Source organism: Ctenopharyngodon idella, chromosome 18 (assembly GCF_019924925.1).
Source record: "Ctenopharyngodon idella isolate HZGC_01 chromosome 18, HZGC01, whole genome shotgun sequence".
NCBI classification, from domain to species: domain Eukaryota; kingdom Metazoa; phylum Chordata; class Actinopteri; order Cypriniformes; family Xenocyprididae; genus Ctenopharyngodon; species Ctenopharyngodon idella.
The window spans coordinates 14,277,678-14,300,250 of NC_067237.1; the positions used below are offsets into that span (position 1 = coordinate 14,277,678).

General features: G+C 41.2%; 1 protein-coding gene across 1 annotated transcript in view; it reads right to left on the reverse strand.

Annotated features, from left to right (window-relative positions):
- trpm7 (transient receptor potential cation channel, subfamily M, member 7) overlaps positions 1 to 22,573 on the reverse strand; it is a 32,139-nt gene extending 9,566 nt beyond the window's left edge. Inside the window, exons 1-25 of the mRNA XM_051870055.1 lie at positions 22,323 to 22,573; positions 12,960 to 13,039; positions 12,799 to 12,837; positions 12,517 to 12,715; positions 12,224 to 12,437; positions 10,992 to 11,116; positions 10,012 to 10,183; positions 9,176 to 9,350; positions 8,894 to 9,017; positions 8,671 to 8,743; positions 7,658 to 7,758; positions 6,801 to 6,935; positions 6,653 to 6,706; positions 6,422 to 6,562; positions 5,841 to 5,957; positions 5,483 to 5,760; positions 5,137 to 5,365; positions 4,808 to 4,957; positions 4,252 to 4,395; positions 3,089 to 3,217; positions 2,638 to 2,889; positions 2,110 to 2,284; positions 1,528 to 1,660; positions 1,260 to 1,444; positions 228 to 360 (exon numbers count right to left, since the gene is read on the reverse strand). Of these exons, the coding sequence (XP_051726015.1) occupies positions 228 to 360; positions 1,260 to 1,444; positions 1,528 to 1,660; positions 2,110 to 2,284; positions 2,638 to 2,889; positions 3,089 to 3,217; positions 4,252 to 4,395; positions 4,808 to 4,957; positions 5,137 to 5,365; positions 5,483 to 5,760; positions 5,841 to 5,957; positions 6,422 to 6,562; positions 6,653 to 6,706; positions 6,801 to 6,935; positions 7,658 to 7,758; positions 8,671 to 8,743; positions 8,894 to 9,017; positions 9,176 to 9,350; positions 10,012 to 10,183; positions 10,992 to 11,116; positions 12,224 to 12,437; positions 12,517 to 12,715; positions 12,799 to 12,837; positions 12,960 to 13,039; positions 22,323 to 22,325 (3,560 nt within the window). The 5' untranslated portion in view covers positions 22,326 to 22,573. The remainder of the gene's footprint in view (positions 1 to 227; positions 361 to 1,259; positions 1,445 to 1,527; positions 1,661 to 2,109; positions 2,285 to 2,637; positions 2,890 to 3,088; positions 3,218 to 4,251; positions 4,396 to 4,807; positions 4,958 to 5,136; positions 5,366 to 5,482; positions 5,761 to 5,840; positions 5,958 to 6,421; positions 6,563 to 6,652; positions 6,707 to 6,800; positions 6,936 to 7,657; positions 7,759 to 8,670; positions 8,744 to 8,893; positions 9,018 to 9,175; positions 9,351 to 10,011; positions 10,184 to 10,991; positions 11,117 to 12,223; positions 12,438 to 12,516; positions 12,716 to 12,798; positions 12,838 to 12,959; positions 13,040 to 22,322) is intronic.

Below are 22,573 nucleotides of genomic sequence, written 5' to 3' on the forward strand. Positions count from 1 at the left end.
CTTATCCAAATCGACTTTCAAGTTCTACAGTTTAAAAGCCACTTAATATTACTGATTTGACAGCACTGACAATATCAGATGAGAACAAAACTTGATCTGAATAATGACACTACTGTCTTCAGTAGAGCTGCCTACAGCTGAATTTGAATTTGTCTTGTATCTGATGAAGTTTGCATAATTGATCATTATTTCTGGTTTATTACTGTGAAGTTACAAATCTTCCAGACCTGTCGGACGTGAGTCTGATTCTCTCTTCACTCCCAGAGTGAAACTGATCGTCTTTCTCGTGGAAGTACGTCTCTACGCACTGCTCCTCGAAATCGTGCAGCTTCTTCTGGTCCTCCTCGGTCAGGAAGAGCTCTGTGGAGACACACACAGTCAAACAGGGCATCCGCAGGGTTTTTAAAATCTAATTTAGAGCTTTTTAAGACCTTTTTTGCACAAAATTAATAGCATATGGGTGGGTAGAGCAAGATGGTAGAGCCAAAAATGACAATCTAAACAACTTTACACTTCAAATGACACAGGTTTGACAAAAACAAAAGCCTTATAAAATGATAAACCTCACATTTCAGCCTCTAAACCTTTTTTAAAAGAAGGGATGAGTCAAAATGTTAAATGATTAAATTTGAATATATATATATATATATATATATATATATATATATATATATATATATATATATATATATATATAGCACGAGCAGCGTATATACAATCCCAATTGTTTAGATTTTTAGAATGCACATTAGCTTCTTGTTGCTCCATCAGCTGAATGATAATGCAATATCACTCTCTGCAGCAGGTGTCAATTATAGAACAGCCGAAATATAGCGGTTACCCTGGTAACCCCTGTATATAATTCAGCTGTGCTTTTTAGTTTGTGGGTATGATATAAACACTGTAAGGTAAACATTGTAATAATTCATCAACAGTAGATCACAAGCAATCTATAGCCATAAATGCACAGAATTCATTGTGAACTGCTTTGAAACCACAAGCTTGTAGAACGAGCAACAGTGCCACGTTTTTACTTTCAAACGTGCAGCGCTCGCAACTGAAGTTTAATACTGACATCAAGGTATATCGCGATTCCTGATTTTCTGTCCCCAAATTTAAGATGTCTTGAAATGATAATAAAAACTACTCTTATACCATTTAGGATATTTAAGACTGGTTATGGCCTTAAATTTAATACAAATGTAAGAGTGTTTAAGGAGCCATGGGGACCCTGTCAAAGCGCGGCGGAGGCACGTTACTTGGTCCATAGGTGCTGCTGTCCTTCTTCCTCTTCCTGCAGATGGTCGACAGGACAGACGCCATGTGGCTGAGCAGAATCAGCGGCGGCGGCAGGACGGGCTTGTCGTGATACGCCATGATGAAGTGGTAGCGCTGGTATTTCCACACCAGGTTAGATATGGACTTCACCTGCAGGTATACGTTACTGCGGAGGAACGGCATGGTCAGTTATCATGACGAGAACACACAGTCTCATGGAGAACACGGGCGGTGCAGCGGGTCACTCACTTGAAGAAGGCGATGAGCAGGTTGACCATCAGTATGTACTGGACAAACAGATAGACGGCCTGCAGCAGCGGCGTCAACCACACGCCCGTCGCACACAGCTCCTTAGCATGATCCTCGCTTGAGTTCGCACACACTGCAAACGCAAAGGTCACATGTGAACACTGATGCTAATGACATCACTAGCATTACTATGTGGTTGCCAGGGTGTTGCTATGGCGTTCTGAGTGGTTTTAGATCATTGCTATGTGGTTGCATAAATAAATGATGTTCATAAAGACAATGAAGCTTATCTTTATAACCATTAAGATTTCGTCAATGTGACATTAATTGGTTCATGTGAATTAATGTAGTGAACTAATGTTTACAAATGTAACCTAAATGTAAAAGTGTTTCCAATTAATTTAATGATGCTTTAGCAGATCTTAGGGTTAGATTGGTTAGTTTTTGGTTAGTTTTTTCCCCCATGTTACAGAGAATTTGGGAGGGTTTAAAAGTGTTTGATTGTGATGTTAGATAAATGGTGCATTAATGCTAGTTACGCCAAGCGTTTTTTGTTCTGTGTGCGAGTCTCCAGGGGTTTACCGTCAATCTCGTACGCATAAACTTCACCGTACATCATCCAGTAGGGCTGGAAAACCACATCTTTGGCCAAAGTCCATGAAGGATCCTCATTTGGGTACAAAATGGCTTTACGAGGAACCCCGAAACTCAGCAGCACAACAGCCATAATGACCACAATATAGAACATGTTGGCCACCTGCGGAAAGAGCGAACAAACCGATCAACAGCATGTACTCAACATCGCATGTGTTCACAAGCAGTGATGGGGAAAGTTACTTTTAAAAGTAATGTGTTAGGATACTGTTACTTCCTAAAAAGTAACTAATTACATTACTTAGTTACTTTTGCATTACATTTCTCGCTCACTCTCTATTATTCAACATAATTGCATAACTGCGTAATGCACGTTACCTGTAATGCGTTACTTGTTACAATAAAAAAGCAATCCGATTACGTTTCTTGTAATGCGTTACATCAAAAATGTAATCCGATTACATAATGCACATTGCTTGTAACGTAACACCCACAACCCTGTTCACAAGCACTCACCATCTTCCCGATCATCATGACGTACGGCCCCGCCTGCTGATTGACAGCCAGGATATCCAGTAGCCGCACGTACCAGAAGATGATGTTAAGGCAATACACGATCCGGCCCGCGATAAACACGTTACCGTTGCCGAATCGCAGACCGAAGCCCACGAAGAACATCAGGATGGCCAGGAAGTCAGAAATGTTAAAGTAGTCACTGAACCACACTTTAATCTTCTGACTGATTTTCCCTCCTTCAGACATGAACATCTAGAGAGGAAAAATACACAGACGTACACAGAAGTCACATGTGTGATCCTCACGTTTGCTCTCCGAGTGTAACAGCGAGTCAATCATCAGACGGCAGGATTAAACGCTCAGCTGAAACTCGTTGGATTGTAACAAATGCTGCTCAAAAATTACACACTTCTGATATGCCCTGCTCGAACATCTGAACACACACACAAACCTCTCGTATCTTCTCCACCGCGAGCGTGAAGATGTACAGAATGACGATCCATTCCTGAGGAGATGGAAGCTGCTCCATTTTCACCAACACCACGTATGAATACAGCATCAGGAACCCGATATAAAAGAGCTGCAGCACACAATTACACAGATTATACACACACACACACACACACACACGTGCATGTACAGTAAAGCCTCATAAGAAGCTCAAATCTCACAGACACACAGCAGATGATGTTCAGTCATTTTTCATGATCACAAAATTCAAAGTTTCAGTTATACAATTTAGAGACACAATAAAGTATCCCAGAGAGAGATGGGGAATAAACAGACTGCGTCATCCATTTGATTTTTTTTTACCAAATTCTGGGTTCATTTTTCTGGGCTCTGTGGTTTATGATTAAATACAAATATGTCAACAAAAAAAATGGTGATAAATGAATTAATAAAATTCAATGAATATTTTAAAGTATAATCAAATGAAACAATTCCTTTACTGTAGCGCATTATATTCCTGTCATAATTTCTTCAAGTTAAACCGATCATTTATGGTGGTTTGTAATGAGAAGCTTTGAGTTCCTGTGTATTTGATTTAATGTACAGACGTACTTTAGATTTATTAATCCAAAAATTGCCAAATTCTGTGTCATTCTGCTTTATACAGTAAATTCCACTTTCATGACTGGATTCCTCATTCCCTGTATCACAGAAATCATACGGCTCTAGGTGTCAGTTGTGTGTTTGGGTTTCTCAAGAATTACTCACTGCGGCTGAGCAATCAAAGAGTCATAATGATTCAGATCACACACACAAAACAATCATTATTTGCTTTTCAGAAAATCTTTAATAAGTCACATTCACCTCAACACCAGCTTATGAGAAAAAACAGATGAATGATCAACCAGCGCTGCGCACACACACACACACACACACACACACACACTCTCGGGGTTGAAATGTCACTAGTAAACCTTCCACTAGTTCTGTGATGTTTATCTGTGTAACGCGGCGAGTTTATGCAGGGACGAGTGTCTCTGATACTATCACATGGGAACAACAATCCAGAACACTTACTAAAGATTTGGAAATCAAGCACACACACACACACACACACACACACACACACACACACACAGAGCGTGAGAAAAGAGTCACACGTACCGTGTTGAACCAGAACTTGACGATGGGCGCGTGGTAGAAGGCATAGAACTTGCGTGTGATGGGTAATCGGCGTGAGCGGACATGGACCTCCGATTCACTTTTCATTTCTGCGTTCTCATTCATTCGCACTTCTTTAAAGACATCCTGACACACACAAACACACAGCTGTTAATCTGCACTGCAAAAATGATGTTCTTCCTCAGTGTTTCTGTCTTGTTTTCCAGCAAAAATATCTAAACATTCTTAAATCAAGATATATTTACTGGAGAAGCAAAATGACTGAAGATATTAAGTCTTGTTTCCTGAAAAATGTATGAAAATGAAGTGATTTTGAGCTTAAAACAAGATTAAATATCTCCCAATGGAGTCAGAAAACAAGTCAGAAATAATGAGGAAGAACATTATTTGTTCCAGTGCGATTGTGCAAGAACGCTTGAAAACACACACTTGTGTAAAGATTGACCGTTTTCTGAGGATCAATGGGCAGAACAATGGCCAAGGCACGTTATCAGACGTCAAGCATGTTAAATATTTCATCTGTGAGGTTTGTGGTTACCATCTGGATGTCGTCGGGGTTCTGCAGGTTGTGCTCGCTGTCCTCCATGCTCTGATGGGCGTCCTGCGACTGGGGAATGTGGGACATCTCCGCTTTGGTCTTGTACTCCAGCAGAAGGATGGCGGGAGGAACGAGGATGCTCAAGATCACCTGGACAAACAAACAACACGCATGAATAAACCCATTCTTCTCAGCATTTGCTTCCTAATCTAGTTGCCTAGTAAACCTAGAATGTGTATAATGAATATTGACAAACTTTGGATAAAAGCGTCTGCTAAAAGCATCAATGTACTGTATCGGATGTGCCGAGGGTGCGAGCGCAGCTCTACCTTGTACCAGGAGTTCTTGCGCATGTTCAGGCGTCCCATCCACATGTCGGACAGCAGCATCTGTGTGCAGGTGTGAGCCACGAAGGGCCGGAGACGCGACGACACCGCCAGCTTCAGACAGGTGGAGTTGCTCCAGTTCTTCAGCTCGTACGTCAGCAGCTTCATGGCCATCGTCTCGTCCTGCCGGAACGACTGCTCCAGCAGATCCACCGCCAGCGTGCCGAACTCACTGATGACACACACAAAACCTTCATTTCCACAGCAGTCACAGCAGCTTCACAGTCACTCTGAGGCAGCGACTCAGCTTCATTTCCAGCATTTGATTCTCAGACTGATCGTGACTCACTTGGAGTACTCCTTCAGCTCCTCCGAGGTGTCGTCCACCACGTCGCTCTTCTTGGCCTCGTATCCCATGGAGCGCAGCAGTTTGCAGGCCACCAGCGCTTTGGCCATGGACTCCTCGCCGTGCTGCCAGAAGAACAGAGACATCTTCTGCCGCTTCATCAGCACGGCCCACACCAGCAGCTCGTTGAAGGGGTACGGGAAGCGCCGCGTCTCCGGGTCGTCGATGTCCACCACCTCCTCTCTACTCTTCTTCTTCTGCTGCTCCGTGGCCGAATCCAGCTGAGGAACAACCGGACGATTAGACCAGAAACACACAGCGGTTGAGCTACATGAACACACACATGAGAGACCCGCTTTACCTTGGGCTTGTAGGGTTGTGCGGTCTTGATGAAGTGATTGTGTCGGGTTTTCTCTTTTTTATCAGCCTGAATGCTGAAGGACTCATGGGAGCTGCTGGCCGTGTGTCGCCCTGACCGCTGACAGACAGATGGACAAATGGACAGGCATACGGATGGATGGACAGACAGACAGACGGACGGGCAGACAAGCAGACGGGCAGACAAGCAGACGGACAGACAAGCAGACAGACAGACAAGCAGACGGACAGACAAGCAGACGGACAGACAAGCAGACGGACGGACAGACAGACGGACGGAAAGAAAGAAAGACAGATATGCAGACAGCATTAGATCTTTCATTCTGGTCTGAACACATGAAGATATTATTTCCCAAACTGGGATTAGTGGGTTGATGAAAAGAAAAAACAAACAAAAAAAAAACAAAACTTACTAAACAAGATTAAATATTTTATTAGTTTAGCTCATGTGACCATTAACAGTCATCAGATTATTGATATATGAACAGAATGACTTCAGCTGAGGACAGTGTTTGGGAATCGCTGCATCCGGACAGAAGATTCCCAGTCTGAGTGCTGATTTACCCGGCTGTTCCCGTGCAGGTTGTTGTAGATGATGCGGAAGCGTTTGCGCGTGTAGTTGCACCGGTACGTTCCGCCCATCAGGAACTCGATCACCAGCCCCACGTCGATCAGCGTGATTTTATAGTTGGGCGGGAGGTTTCCCTACCGTAAACACACAGAAGAACAACTCAACGGACTCCATCTTAGAACTGCTCATCTGGTGAAAGACAATCACGTGTTAGTCCTGTTTACCTGTTTGACGTCTCTCACCAGGTGATAGAGGGTTGGGTTGGTTGGTGTTTGTTTCTGTGGGAATATTAACGTTCAGATGTTCAGTTTATACTCAAGAACAACATGTTTTTGATCTTCACAGTGTCACATGTATGATTTGTGTGTTTACCGTGTTGTACAGCTCCTCCAGACGTGTAATCGTGAGGAATCGGTGCATACTGACGCCGTTCTCTATCAGTAGTTTAACAAACTCCACACGGTCCATCACTAACGCATCCAACATCGCCTGTTCAAGAGAACCAACCTACACACACACACACACACACACACACTTACTTTAAGAGAGTCACACTTGAACCAAACGCACAGAACGTTTATTCACTGTGCAGCTAAACTTAAAGAGACAGTTCACCCAAAAACACTGGCAAAAGAAGATATTAAGAAACGTTTCCGTGTTTTTGTCCATATAATTAAAGTCAATGGGATCCAATGTATATATTCCACTGAAGAAAGACAGAAAGTCATTCAGGTTCGAAGGACACGCGGGAGAGTAAATGATGCCAGAATGATCATTTTTGGGTGAACTATCCCTTTAAAACACTTTAAACTCGAGTCTCTTTTTGATTTTGCACCACTTCTGTTGTTTACATTCATTTCATTTTTTGAAACCAAATCAACTAATGAAAATGAAAAGATAATAATTAAATAATAAAATAACTACCATAAAAATGTAAAATTAGAATGTATACATTTTAAAATGAAACAGATCAAAATAAAACTTTCTAAAAATTAATTAAATCACAAAATATATATAAAAAAAAAAAAAATAAAAAAAAAAATAATCAAATAGTAACATTGTGGCAATCCCACAGTATTAGTATCATGTTATTGTGAGTGTATCAGAATGTGCTGTGAGAGGTCAGGAGGTCACATCTCTCTCTCTCTGTGTGTGTGTGTGTGTGTGTGTATTTACTACAAACACTAAAACAAGTGTTTATCTGCACACAAACACACACGGGTACGAACCAGCAGCTGTTGTCCGTAAACAAACACGTGGTCTTTAGCGATGTCCACGCGATCCCACGCCAGAGTCAAGACCAGCTGATCGAAGGCCGTCGCGTTCGTTCCTGTGAACACACACACACACACACACACACACACACACATACACGCGATGATGTCAGAGGACACATGATGAGTCTGAATCTTGTATTTGAGTTTAGACTTTGATAAAGTGTTTCTCCTCAAACTGACGTGAAGTAAACGTGATTTGCATAAACACACTTTGATACGCTTTGAAATGTTTCCTTGTGAAAGTGAACTGAACCAAGAAGAAAATGCAACATTGTAACACATTAAGTGTTTCGGAACAAAGAAAACGATCTACAGGTCTGAAAAAACAGCCTTAGTGTCCAAATTATGTTGTAAAATATACATTTTGTATAAAATAAAAAAGGTTAAGTTCATTACATTTGCTGTACAGTAAAGTTCTGTAACTTTCTATAATGTTCTGAAATGTTTCAGAAGAGTCCAGCCTCGGGTCTGTATTACAAACATTCATGAATTACAACCATTTCAGTTCAGATCTGTGATCTAAAAGTGACGGTTAACAGGTCAAACGTACTTGTAATAAATTTGTAAAAGTTTTTCTGGGTCCATCTCACACAATAAAGGCCCGTTCACATCAAGAACGATAACTATGTTATCATCCACACCAGCGCATGATATCATTCTGTTTGTTATAGTGATTCCAGTGATATCGTTCCTCTGTGTCGTTAAACTGCTATTCTTTTACATTTAGAACGATTTTTAGAACGATATCTTTATCGTTATAGTTATCGTCCTTGGTGTGAACAGGCCTTCAAAGTTTTCTTGATATAACTGTTGTCTCATGACATTAAGATCTTGGCGGACCAAAAACACATGTGACGGAGGGTCAGGAGACGATGATGAGGGTCTCGTTTGGTTCATTTGGAAACAGAAACACCTGCACTGCAGTCAAACACACACAGAGACGCATGCGGGTCATCCACACTGACCTTTGAGCAGAGCCTTGAGGATCGCCACATCGATGTCCTGATGATCCTCAGAGCCCACGGGAAACACTGTGATCTGACACACACACACACACACACACACACACGGGGTCAAACACGTATGTGTCACTCATAAACCAGTCCTTATTGACCAAACACTGAGTGTGTGTAAGTGTGTGAGAGTGTGTGAGTGTGTGTGAGTGTGTGTGAGTGTGTGTTTGTTCACCAGCTCTTTGTTCTTCATGCACTCCATCAGCGTCTGGAACAGATGCAGTGCGTCGCTGTGGCTGAAGTTGAACGTTTTCTTGATTGTTGCGATGATGTCGGCCTCAACGCCATCAGGCAGCGCGCTACACACACACACACACACACACACACACACACACACACATAAACATTTAATCTGGACCTGCTCTTCATAGTTACTTACTGTTATTTACATACATGTTCATTAGAATGACTCTTAACTGTGAGCGTGTGTGTGTGTGCGCGCGTGCGTGTTTCATACCCGTCTTGCTCCGTCTGCTTGTGTACGTATGCCAGTATATCCGCGGCGCGTCCCGTCCCCTCACACACCACCACCGGCACCGGCGGACTCTCCTGCAGATAGTCCAGCACCGTCAGGATCACGTTTGGACCCCCTTCAAAAATCAGGGCCACTACAGGGACGCCCTGACCAATGCCTGCGCACATATACAAACAAACAAATAATATAGTTATATTTATAAATATAGTGTATAATATTTAAATACATATTATATTTGTATATTTATAAATATACTATAATTTAATATAATATAATATAATATATGAAAACTGAATATTCTCTCAACATTCAAAAGGCTAGTTTTTTTTTAAAACATTTTAAAAATGTTATTTCTTGGTTATGTGAACGTTAAGGGAACATTCCATTTTATGATCTTCAAATGTTACTTTTGAATGTTCTCTGAACCTTCTGAAACAAGTAGTAACGTTTTAAAAAACGTTAGACGAACGTCCAACTAAAACGTTTCAGAAAAAAAACGTTCCATAAACGATGTGTAAATAATGTTTTTGTGCTAACGTTCAGAGAACATTATTAAAGACCAGATAACTTTAAACAAACATTCTATTAATGTTGCTAGAACGTTTGTTCATTACACTGAGAGAACGTTATCTGGGTACATGTATATCACATTTTAACTCGGTCTCATTCTTGCATTCATGTTATTTTACTGTAATCCTGACATGTGAAAGAGTGAATAAAGAGCTGCTGCTGCGAATAACAGGGACTGCAGGATAATAGACGCTTACGACAAACTGTGTGTTTATCTGCGTGTGTGCGTGTGTGTGTGTGTCTCTCACGTGCGTGGATTCTCTGCAGGTTAATGTGTTTCTCCAGCTCTCTCCTGAGCTTGACTTCAGCTCCATATTTCCCGACGGTCCCATCATCCACCAGAATGAAATGAGAGTGAAAGTTATTGAGCACGTTGAGTTTACTGAGAGGATTCAGCAGAGTTTGATACGGCGCTACAACCTACACACACACACACACACACACACACAGAGAGAGAGAGAGATAAACACACACATGAGAAGAGGACAAGTCTTGAGCTGAGACATGATTTCATTCAGAAGGTCCTGAAACTTTTTTTTGTGTGATTTGAAACACTAATTTATTTCTGATTTAAGGTACAAACTGTCCCAGCATTACTGTATGTTGTTGAAAGAGTCTCTTCTGCTGATCAAGGCTTCATTTATTTGATCAAAAATACAGTAAAAACAGTGAAATATTATTCCAGTGTAAATCAGCTGTTTTCTATGTGAATATATAGTAAAGTGTAATTTATTCCTGTGATCAAAGCTGAATTTTCAGCATCATTACTCCAGTCTTCAGTGTCACATGATCCTTCAGAAATCATTCTGATATGATGATTTGATGCTCAAGAAACATTTATGATTATTATCAATGTTGAAAACAGTTGTGCTGCTTCAAATTTTTCAGGATTCTTTGATGAATGGAAAGTTCAAAAGAACAGCATTTATTCGAAATAGAATCTTTTGTAACATTATAATTTAAGTCTTTACTGTAATTTTTGGCCAATTGAATGCGTCCTTGATGAATTAAAGTATTAATTTCTTTAAAAAAAAAAAAAAAGAACCTAATGAAAATCATCACTTCAACTCAAAATGTTTGATTGTCATGATATTAAATGTCACAACAGTCCTGAATGCAGGTTTCAATTTCTTTATGCAAAATATCATTTCTATAGGTTTAGTGTTCAGTGAGATTCACAGAGGTCACTCATTAGGGTCATAAACGTGTGTGATATAATGAGTCTCACGTCTCTTCCGATGAGGTCGTTCCTGTTTTCGATTACTCCCCAGGGCGCGATTCCCACCGTGCAGATTTTCCGCGCTGATCTGGACAGATGTTCTTTCAGAGCGTCGCCCACATGTTTGGCCACACCTGGAAACACAGTGAAAAAAAACACAGCGGTTACAGAGACCCTCGAGGGGCCGTGACCTCTCACTGCAGTGTGTGTGTGTGTGTGTGTGTGTGTGTGTGTGTGTGTGTGTGTGTGTGTGTTTAGAGACACTGTGGGTGCGTAAACACTAATAAAGCGCATCGACCTGATCTTTAAACTCAAATGACTGTCATTATGATGATCAAGTTAATCCTGTAACTGCTGCTGTGAACAAACAAACACACACTGCTTAAGAAACACACTCTAAATCCAGCACTTTTAGAAAACTACAGGCCGGTATCCCTTCTTCCATTCATTGCTAAGACACTTGAACGAGTCGTGTTCAACCAAGTCTCTTCCTTTCTTACTCAGAACAACCGTCCACTCAACTGAGACTGCCCGAGGGTATTGAAGCTCTGAGACTGGCAAGAGCAGCTCCCAAATCATCCGTACTCATCTGCTGCTTTTGATACAGTTAATCACCAGATCCTCCTGTCAACCCTCATGATGAAGGGCATCTCATGAACGTCCTCTCAGGTAGGTCCTTCAGGGTGTCGTGGAAGGGTTACGTGTCCAAGTCAATATCTAGCTACTGAGGTGCCTCAGGGCTCGGTGCTCGGACCGCTTTTCTTCTCCATCTACATGTCATTACTAGGATCTGTCATTCAGAAACATGTTTTTTCCTTTCACTGCAATGCTGATGATGCACAACTCTACCTCTCAATCCAGCCAGATGATCTGATGGTTGCTGCTCACATCTCAGCCTGACAGAGATTTCTTGATGGATGAAGGACCACCACCTTCAACTCAACCATGCGAAGACAGAACTGCTTGTGGTCTCAGCCAAACCAACACTTCATCACAACTTCTCCATTCAGCTAGATTCGTCAACCATAACTCCATCCAGGACAGCCAGGAACCTTGGAGTTGTGACCACATTGCTAGAACTGCCCAGTGATGAAGCTTGCGTTCTGGAAGTGAATCACTTTCACGGACCTTTACCTGGACTGTTCCACGCTGGTGGAATGACCTGTCTAACTCAACCTGAGCTGCTGAGGCCTTTGGAATTTTCAAGAAACGGCTGAAAATGCATCTTTTTCGTGACCGACCTGTGTTGACCCCTCCGGTCAGGATCCAGGCCCCGGTGGTGACGGCAGCTTTGATCAGGCCTTTCCCCACCACCTGTTTGATCCGTGGATGCAGATCGAAGTTCTGGATTCCTCCGTGAACGCTGATGACGATCTTCGGCAGCTCCATCTGCCACTCCTTCAGCATGAGCCGCAGGACGGCCTCCGGACGCGAGTCGTAGGACAGACGCACATACTGCGGAGACACGACATCGTTAACCCGACCAATCAGAACATCATACAGTGTGTGTGTGAGTGAGTGTGTGTGTTCAGACCTTGGCTCTGTATGAATGCGATCCGCCCTGGAAGTTGATGACTCCGTAAGCATCAGTCGGACTCTCCTCCGTGTGCTTCTCCACGCTCCACTGCTCCAGATCCGCCGGCTCGCCCTCGGACACGCGCACGTCTGAGTATTTGACTGCCAGTGTGGCCGTGAAGCCCACATGCTGCCGAACCAGCCGCCCGCAGCAGCATCTACACACACACACACACACACACACATCAGCACCCGCTCAGACCGCGTGAAACGTCTTGATGATGCGTGTCACAACACTCACCGCACCAGCTGCTGACAGATCTGACATCCCGGGAGGCATCTGCAAAAACACAAGTCAAATTTTGATCAAGTTTTGATTGAGGTTGTTCATAGAGACTAATCTCAACTGGCCTCTAGTTTTTGATCCTGTCATGATCAGATGTTTAACAGTGAGTGACGCACCTGTGCGGGTCCTTCGACACGGGCAGAATATAGACACATTCCCTCCTGGTGAAAGTGTGTTCGATCCAGGACTTCTGGGACTGCGGGAGACAAACGGGTCAGACACGTCACTGAGAACATCGCACTGACGTCCAGTCACAAAAACACAATTTCAGTAGTTGATATCAGTGCAGTTGCAAAACTAACATTATTTAAAGGGTAAAATATTAATATTCAAGTTGTGACATAACAGAAGCATTTTCAGATCTTTTATTTCCTAATCTGATGTACAGCCGAGTGTAATGGATTATTGAGAACAAAAACATGGGGCGGGGCTTGCTTGGTTCTTTCCCTCGTTTTTGATTGGATGTTGAGTAATTAAAACTTACTAGATCTAAAAAAATTAAACATGCCGGGATGAACTGTTCACAATAAGATCATTAAGATGTATTTTACAAATATAGATAGGGTGAATTTCCATTTCATGCACACATTAAAACATGTAGCCTCTGTTCATACGTGTGCTGAATTTAAACACACACTGCCTGTGTTTGGTGTGAAACTGGTCATTACGAAACAGCTGAACTACGACATTACATCAGGACATTGTACAACAATAACAAAATTACTAACAGAACATTGGCTGAAGAGTAAGACGTTCTACATACATGAACAGCAGAAGTTATTTACTGCAGAGTTTCTCCCTTTAAAGTTCATTTGCCGTTTATATTGCTGCCCTAATTATGTGCAATTATATATAGATGGCCACATGTTCTTATTTGCATTGAAAAATCACATGATAAGTTGTGCTAGTCTTTTTTTCCCAATTGTGTCATATATCTGAGTGAAACGCTTCTCAAACAAGAACAAATGTAGGGCGGGGCTTGATTTTGTCTGTGGGGAATTGATTGGATGGTTGTGGTTTGCTATTGGTGGATCTCATGTGAGTGACAGGTTGCCCCGCCCTCATCATCAGAGAAGAGATGCTGCAAGAGGGAGGAGAAGGTATTCTGATTACCAGGAACATGAATTTAACACAATAATGATGTGCACCGATAAATCATTTATAATAAACACTGCAATATTACATAAAAAACAAGAGCTGTCAACTTTGATTTGACAGTCCGAGACCATCAGAACAGACCTGAGACGCAGCAATGAAAACACGTCTGTCTGCTCTGAACCACAGAAGACAATCAGTGTAAACAGAGTATCGTGTGTCGTGTGAATGAATCTCACTGGGCGGCGTCGAGTGCTTCAGGCTCAGGGGTCAGAATAAAGCCACAGTTTTCAGCTAAAGCTCAACATTCCAGTGAGAAAGTCAAACTCTGGCTCACGTCAACAGTTAGATCGACTGCATCTGTATGAACATTTAAACCCTGATGGGTGTCATATTTATCGTGTGATACACATCAGTATTGAGGTTTGTCATTGTCACAACACCACAATGTTATGAACGGAAAACTTTACAGATTCCCTTTAACGTTAGTTCTCAACTATTATACATACATCCAACTTTACCTGCACACATAAAACAGCCAATCTCTTCTGGTTGACGTTTGTAAACTACCTTATCGTTCAGCTCTAAACTAACTTTAAGACATTCAGATATTAGAAACTTTTACATCATGAATTTCTGTGAATCTGCTTTGAAACCGTGTGTGACTGAAAATACCTGCAGGAATAAAACTGACTGGACTGAAACTCACTAAACTACCATTTACATCTGGACTGAACACTGGTTAAACACTAATCATGAGGTTGACAATAATAACACAAACAGCAGATTACATCTGATCTCAAGAAACGCCCAGAGCGACATCAACCACAGTTCATCTGTAGGTGCGATTTATGGCAAACTCAGAAATATCTTATAAAAATGTTTTGCTTCCCATTAAGTTATGAAAACGTTGTTCAAAACGTCCAGTTATTTAAATGTTTCAAAAATATTTTTTCTTGGTTATGTGAACATTATGGGAACGTTACTTTTGAATGTTCTCTGAACGTTCTGAAACAAGTAAAAATGTTAGACGAACATCCAACTAAAACGTTTCAGAAAAAACAATGTATAAATAATGTTTTTGTGCTAACGTTCTGAGAACATTAAAGACCAGATAACTTTGAACAAACGTTCTATTAACGTTACTAGAAGAATGTTTGTTCATAACGTTGAGAGAACCTTGCCAGAATGTTCCGTTCGCTGTTGTTCCTTTTCAGGCAGACGTGTAGATCAATGTTTTTGTTTTCCAGCGGACTGATATAAACCCGATCGGACAGATGGTACGGTTACGGCAGTAGTGATCGAGACATGATTCCCTGGAAATCACACGAAGCAGCCAATGAAACTCCAGCCTGATTTTGAGAAAACTGTGAATGATTTGTGCGATATATTCATCAGACGGTCAGTGACGGTCACAGAAATAGTTCAACTACAAATTACTCTGTGAGAAATCAGAACAAAACTGATGCAAACAACAAGACATAACAGACATTTTTGTCTAAAAGAATGCTTTACATTATTAACAACCTTTAGAGTAGCAAAAACACCTCAATAACATGCATTTATAATGAAATGTAACATTCTGCCATCATTTACTCCTTTCATGACTTTCCAAACCTGTACGGAACATTTTGAAGAACATTGGGAACCAAACAACTTTGGACCCCATTGACTTTCATTGTATGGACCAAAAAAAAAACAAAAAAAACAACAACATTTCTTAGAAGATCTTTTATATTTCTCAGAAGACGTGAGGGTGAGAAAACGATGACGGAACGATAATTTCTGCCTTTAAAGCGAGCTCAAAACAGCTCTAGCAACAGGATTTAACACCAGGGATTTTTAATTAAACTTCCCAGAGTTCCTTTCTGTTCCCAGCCCTCCGTAGTCTAGCAAGAGGATTAGACACATATTTGAGCAGAAACACTGAAAGTTAGAAACACTGAGATCGAGATGCTGTCCGTCTACCTCATACTCGTCATCTTCATCCTTCTGACGCAGCAGCGAATACAGAAACATCACCAAACGAGAGAAAGAGAGAGAGAGACTAGTTACGCTAAACTGTGTTTCTCAGCTCAGTTAATCAGCAAGCGGTCGTGGGGGGGGTGATGAATGTGTCTGACGGAGAACAAGAATATTAGAAAACGAGAGAGAGAGAGAGTGAGAGAGAGAGAGTTCAGCCGTATATCAGAGTCGGTCTGCAGCACTGGCACAGAAACTCAGTTCTGACTGCAACATCAGCATAAACGTGTGTTTACACCATATAAACAAACCCAACCCAAACCCTTCACACACTTTATTATACAACATCTTACAGAAACAACTAACCAGAGTGAGTCACTGTAACTCACACCATCACTGAATCGAGCATCGAGAGTCGTCAGTTCATTTGATCAACTCAAGCATCACTGGGAATCGAACCCGCGACCTTCACTGTTTGAACTGCGGAACAAAACCGAAGTGAACCGCAAGATGATTCCCAAAGCTAGTGTTCAGTTTGTTGTGTAAACATGATCAGATTCTGTACGTGACTCCATCACACTGTACATGTACTTACAGTTCAAACTTTACACTGTCTGGACGGTGATAACTGCTTCAGCTCTAAATGAATGAAGAGAAAGGACAGACGAGCGATTCTGATAAATGACACTCAAACGGTCATAAACACAGAGATAATGTGAGTGCCTTTATCAGATAACACACACACACCTCAGTCCATCCCGAGGATGCGTATGACACACACACTCACACACAATCAGCCTCCTGAGCTTTCAAACTAAACCTTCATTCCTGTAGTCAAACACAATACAGCAGTGACCCGGGGGGGGGTCAAAGGTCACTGTAGGGGTCACTGCTGAACTACTGAAGGTCAGTGATGCTTCAAACCGCTGATTCACAAAGACTTGAACACAAACTGCTGTTAGTCTGAGAATTGCACTCATGTTGACTGCCTTTTATTTTAAATATAAATACACACATGTACACATACACTAACATTCAAAAGTTTGGGGTCAGTTAGATTTTTTTATTCAGCAAGGACACATTAAATTGATCAAAAGTGACAGTAAATACATTTCTAATGTTACAAAAGATGCTGTTGCTGTTTCTTTTGAACTTTATATTAGAAATGAAACCGTTACCGGTTTGCCGGTAAACCTCGATAAAAGTCTCGACGGTTATTATTAACGCAGAGGCAGAGCCTACCCAAAATTCTGAGGTGGAAATGGGTGATTTGTTAATAACATTCCCAGGTATTCATTTAATTTCATGTCTCAGAAAGTGTATTTCTTGTAATTTCACCACTGTAACACCATAAAATATTACCGAAGTCGGAACCATCGCTCCTCTTCCCGAACGTGTCGAATCTGCCATTCGGAAGAGGAGGCAAATTCATAGCCGGAGACGTGACCCTCCGTTGGTTAAAAAATAAAAAATAAAGAAAAGAGCCAATCACCATCGAGTATTTCACTTTCAGCGGTTGAGAAAAAATATATAGTCTCCCTCGATATATCAACCAATCATAAAAATTACGTGTTATTCGTTTGAAATGTGAAATACTCCCGCTGATAATCTAGCAGGTACCCTAATTATGGAGAGTAGAGATATTGCATATTTACCAAGGTACCATTCGAGCAGCATATCATTGGACATATATAGGCTACAGCAGTCAGCTTCACTAAACGGCCGATCAAGCACTGTTAACACGGACATTTAGAAGAATTTTTTCTTCCAGTGATAGGCTAGGTGAGTGAAATTATATTTATATTTTCTGCTGTCATTTTCTTTCTTTTACAGTTTATGTCTAAAAGTGACCAAAATCCTTATTAATTATCATTAAAACCGTATTTGAATATCGCGATTTGAAAAACTTGCAGTAAAGTTAGCGTCAATCTCGCGCAGGCGCAGCAGGTGGTTTCGTTTTGTGTGACAATATGGCGGAAGGCGGTGAGGTTTTACAACCGAGTGCTGAGGGAAATTATATGAACGAATAAATTATGTGAATGCATTTCTGAAGGCAAGGATGGTCTTCAGAAAAGTTTCGATGGCATTTTTTTTTCATCTTACCTCCATAGTATGTCGAATAATATAGTGTTTATTAGCGCAGCGCTGTTTCGTTTACAGCCGTTACCAGGGAAACACCATTTCTGCTGATTCATGAGCGCCACCTACTGTCAGAGAGCGGATTTACATTGCGAAAATCTAACTGAATTGTTTATGCACTGATGTAAATTTTAACCAGTTGGTGAAAAAATAAACTAATGTGCATTCTAAAAAACTCTAGAATTATTCACAAAGCAAATTAAATAAAGCACTTATTTTGACATTTCTTAAAATGATTTGAAGGTTGAAATGTGAGGTTTATCATTTTATAAAATAACTATTTGAACATGTGTGTTCAATATGTTGTGTTTTCAACATTGATAATAATCATAAATGTTTCTTGAGCAGCAAATCATCATATTAGAATGATTTCTGAAGGATCATGTGACACTGAAGACTGAAAATTCAGCTTTGATCACAGGAATAAATTATAGTTTAAAGTAGCCTATATTTACATAGAAAACAGATATTTTAAATTCTAATAATATTTCAGTGTTTTACTATATTTTTCATCAAATAATATATACACATATATATCCTGACAATTCATTTGTTTTAAAAGATAAAAGAGTCTTAAAATAGAAATCTGCTTTCATTTACTGATTAGATACTTTGTGAAACTGGGTCAAACATCCTCTGACTGTCCTTCACCTTCAAATCTGAACCAGAGCTTTGAGTGTTTAAATTGTGTGTTTGTGTGTGTGATATCACTTTAAACAGAATCATATTAGTCAAAACACTTGCCTTTACAAACACACCAACCACATACACACACACACACACACACACACACACAGACTTCTATTGTTTTTATAATCAAGTTAACAGAGACAAACACAAACAGAGAAAACTTCTCATGCTTCACTGTATTAATGAGTGTTTTCCCAATTAAAGCCGTCACTGAATGGGACTGAAGGGAGTTTCTCTAGAAGCTCCATCTAAACACAAACGCAGCTCAGATCAGATCATAAACACAGTGTTTGAGTCAGAATGCTGAATCTCATATTTAACACACAGTTCAGCTGCTCAAAGTCAGAGTGAATTACAGATCCTTCAGACAGTCTCTCTCTCTCAGATCTGGTATTACAGTAATCTTGAGCATGTGACTCTCTCAAGTTGCCTGAAACACACACACACACACACACACACACACACACACTCGGCTCAGATCAGAAATCATCTAGAGAAGAAGTTTTGGATCATTGAAGCTCAGCTGCATCAGATCTCCATCAGGACCGACATGCGGTCAACATGAATGAGGAACACAAAGCCGGTTCTTCTGTTCTGATTGATCGATCAGTCAAGAAACCATTGAAAATCATTCAAAGAAATCCAGACTGATGTTCATCACCAACCCAATGTTCACGTCTCAGATGTTAAACCTGCATCTCTGGTAAGAGTTTTCAGAGACCTTGACAGAGCGACTCCTTTCACACATTCAGAGTCGAGTCTGACGTCACGGATCGATCCGCTCGGAAACACTGAACTCACATTAATACAGAAACACTGTGAAAATCTCCCGTCAGCGACTGATACAAACAGTAAAATGTGTGCAAATGATAACAGCTCCTAAATATAAACATGATGTATTACACTGTAATGAGTGAATTTTGAGAATAAAGCAGCATCTCCATCCCACATGTTCCTGGGAAATTGGTGCAAAATATCAGTAACAAAACTCTAAGTTGTTTCAGTCGGCTCTTTTCTCCTCCATCATAAATGAGTTCATCTCAGAGCGTCAGATGAAACACAATAAACGCTGTCATGTGATCTTGCGTTCGGATGCTGGTGTTCGGGAACACAATCGTGTGACACGCTTCTGGAGGGAATTAAACCAAATCATTCTGATGACAGACTTTGACTCAGAACCACCAAACCATCATTTGAGATGCTGTGATGCGATTGGTCCGCTGGTTAGTCCAGTTATCCAATCACAGCCTCTGCTGAGGCAACGTCACATGAGAGTGATAGCGTTTAAATGCATTTCCGTCGTAGTTTATATGCGCATGTCTATCGGATAAAAACAATTATACACTTCAATTGAGTGCATATATATTCTTTGTGTGCACTTATGCGCATCTTGGCGTTTCCATCCAGCGTTTCTTGATGCGACATTCCAATATTTGCATAACAGTGGGTGAATGAAAACAGGTTTGAGTCGTGCCTCATCTACATATTAACAGAGCTAATTTACCTCAAACAGGTTCCACCGCTCATTACATTAATGATTGATATTTAATATTGAATATTGAGTGACGTGAAGTAAAAACTTGGTCTACAAGATGGACGCACCGGGCTCTTAAAGGGGTCATTAAGGTCACTTCAACTAGTTCAGACTAAAAATTGAGCTCTAGGTCCTGAAAAACACCCTGGACCCTGAACTGCAAGTAAATCCAGTTCCAGACCTCTAGAACAACCACAGGACGTTTCTCAGAGAACCTGACATGACTGCTAATGAAAGCTGGAAGACTGTGTACCGTACATGTCATGATGCCCAAGAGCTGTTAAGAACCAAATGTTGGAATAATGTCACTTTACTACTGTAAACAGACACTTAAACCAATGTGTTACCAATACCAGTGTGTATACACCAATAAACACTGAGTCAAGGAACGTACAAGCTGATGCATGTTTCAGTGGGACACCATATACACACTATAAGCACACTAAAGCCAACATGATTTCTGTAATTTTGGACAGGCATTTTCTCTGCACTTCTAAATCGTATTTGCCTCTTTTACTACTCGAATGATTCTAACGCATCGCAACAAAACAAAAAATGCTAGAAAGTGTCCATCATCTGTATGTCAATGTTAAAATTTGCTTAATGAAAAATTAGCAAGCAGTAAAGCTCTAAAACAGCCACTAGACCCTTTTCACATTTCCGCGTTTCTCAGAAGCAGAAGTCATCATAGTTGGGTAAACTTTTATAGGAGAGACTACATTAAATATATATATTTTTTGTGTTTTAATTTGCACAAATAGCAAAAGAAAAACTTTATAACTTTCAAAAAGAGGGAAAAATATAGATTGACTGATAACGGCAGTCAGAAAAGAGGAAGATTTTACCGTCACTTCCACAGCCGCTGAATTAGAAACACACGTAGCGTTAACTAGTTTTTTGTAATTTGATGCAATGGTAATATAATACTAAGTATAGTGTTATAAATGTACATACATTAAAAAAAATTAAAATATAAAAAAAAACTTTATGATTTACGATATTGATGACCGTTAAAACGCGTCATCACAGTCTGTGAAAAGGGTCTCTGGAGGTCTACGCGGATGCGCGCATGTATAAAAACAGCTGCTCGTAAAGAGATTTGAACGATGAATTCGCGCCACTTCTGTTTTACTACAAATAAAATAAAATAAAAACATGTTTATTGTCCTTAAACTATGGTAACCACAAATTAACCATGGTTTTTCTACACTAACCATAGTTTGCAGAACTATTTTTTTTTTCAGTTAATTAACGATAAAAACATTGGCAGCCAATCAGAATCCATCCTGCTTTAAAGAGCGCGAGTATTTAAAGCGGCAGACGACAAAATTAGAATAAACAGAACCGATATCTTTTAATATAGATATCATTAATTACTGTTCTTCGTGTGAACGGTCTTTAACACGTCTACTCAATCTAAAATCTCCTGCGTTTATTCGATTAATCGTTCGCAGTTGACGTATCAGTGACAACACGTGACGTTCTAAGCGCGCCTCCACCACAACTGACAGACCGCCAGATGAGTGAGATTATAATAATCAAAACGTGTTAATGAACATAAACACAAGTATTAATGAACATACAAACAGGCAACGTCTATAATCTGACCGCAGGTATTTCCTCAGATCTCCCGCCATTCACGCAGCAACTGAATCTTGTTAATAATGTTATTACTCTTCACGTGGTTGTTTATAGTTAATCGAGAAACAGCGCGCGCAGCTAAGCTAACACAACTGTTTTCTCATAACCGGAGGCTTTAAATATCAGGAGCGCGCACGATCGTTGTGATCTACGTGTGAACGCGACGCCAGGTGTTTCCAGCCCGCTCCGCCGGTACCGGGGCTCTGTGCTCTCACGCGTCAGAGCAGCTAAAGCTAGCGGCGAACCACGAGCCAGAAAGCCGCGACGCGACGCTCGAGCTTCGCCAACTAGCGTCAGCGGAGCTCCGCGCCTGTCAAGCGCGTTTGTCTCATGCAGCAAGCGGAGACTCGCCTCTGAAACACGCACTCGGCGTCAGTGTGCCACGCAGCGCACGATAAACACTAGAAAAGATCCGTACCATTCTCTTCACCGTTCAGACTCACGAGGCGCTGATCCAGGGCGTCTAGCCATCTATCGGCGCTGCGCTGCTCGGTAAGCCTAGGAAGGAAAGCCCGGTGGCGGCGGTGGGAGTCGTGTGCGTCCGCTGCAGCTCCAGCGGAAGGTGGATTTTTCATAATTGTGCGACTCCGGACTGACGCGGCGTGACGGAGTCGGTTTGAGCCCGTCCCTCCCGCTGAGTCAGCCCGCGGCGCGTCACATGAGCAGGGC